General features: G+C 38.8%; 1 protein-coding gene across 1 annotated transcript in view; it reads left to right on the top strand.

The window, feature by feature from the left end:
- The window catches only part of LOC119588090 (ADAMTS-like protein 4), a gene marked incomplete at its 5' end in the record, with an annotated part of 6,687 nt that overhangs the window by 4,711 nt on the left and 1,300 nt on the right, over positions 1–676 (top strand). Inside the window, 1 exon segment of the mRNA XM_037936799.1 lies at positions 417–576. Within this exon segment, the coding sequence (XP_037792727.1) occupies positions 417–576 (160 nt within the window).

The following is a 676-nucleotide window of genomic DNA, read 5'->3' as shown; positions in this document are numbered from 1 at the left end:
CAATTAGTGTTACCTGTATTGTTACGATTCTTCTAAGCACAAAAGCAAGGAAATAAAAGTATACATATATTACTGCCAGTTTAAAGGGTAAAGGAAAAAACAGGGGAGGAGGGGTTGGGGTATTGTTGTTTTATTATGGGGATGTTTGTCTTAATTTTTTATATACTAGGTTCAAGGGGTAGCTAAGATTGCTAAAGTTAACCCAGTCTAAATCGTTTTCTATCAGTAGACGTATTCAAAGAAAATTCATAATATTTAGGGGTAACTAGTTTATATACTCGAGGGACACTTGTACCTTTTACTTACAATTTCCCTGTAAACACAAAAGCAACAAACGCCCTTTGGACATAGTACAACTTCATCCTTTTCCATTTCTTCTTTCAAATTCCCCATTTTTTCTCCTTATGCAATTGCAGTGTTCGCGGACGTGTGGTCGTGGAGCAAGCACAAGAGCCGTGCAGTGTCTCGACCAGGACCAGAGACCCTCCACTCGCTGCATAATCTCACAGAAGCCGCCAATCACTCGTACTTGCAACGGGCCGCCGTGTGTTGGGCCCTTGGGTACTAAATATACAGGTAATCCAACCACTTCTTTCACTAACTTAAAAGATTTGATGGTTTAAAGATTTGTATATTTTTCGATAAATTTCCATGGAAGACATACTTGGATTTTTTT

The sequence above is a fragment of the Penaeus monodon genome, chromosome 23 (genome assembly GCF_015228065.2).
Source record: "Penaeus monodon isolate SGIC_2016 chromosome 23, NSTDA_Pmon_1, whole genome shotgun sequence".
NCBI classification, from domain to species: Eukaryota; Metazoa; Arthropoda; class Malacostraca; order Decapoda; family Penaeidae; genus Penaeus; species Penaeus monodon.
The sequence above is the reverse complement of the archived record's forward strand: the minus strand, read 5'-3'. Positions and strand labels throughout refer to the sequence as shown.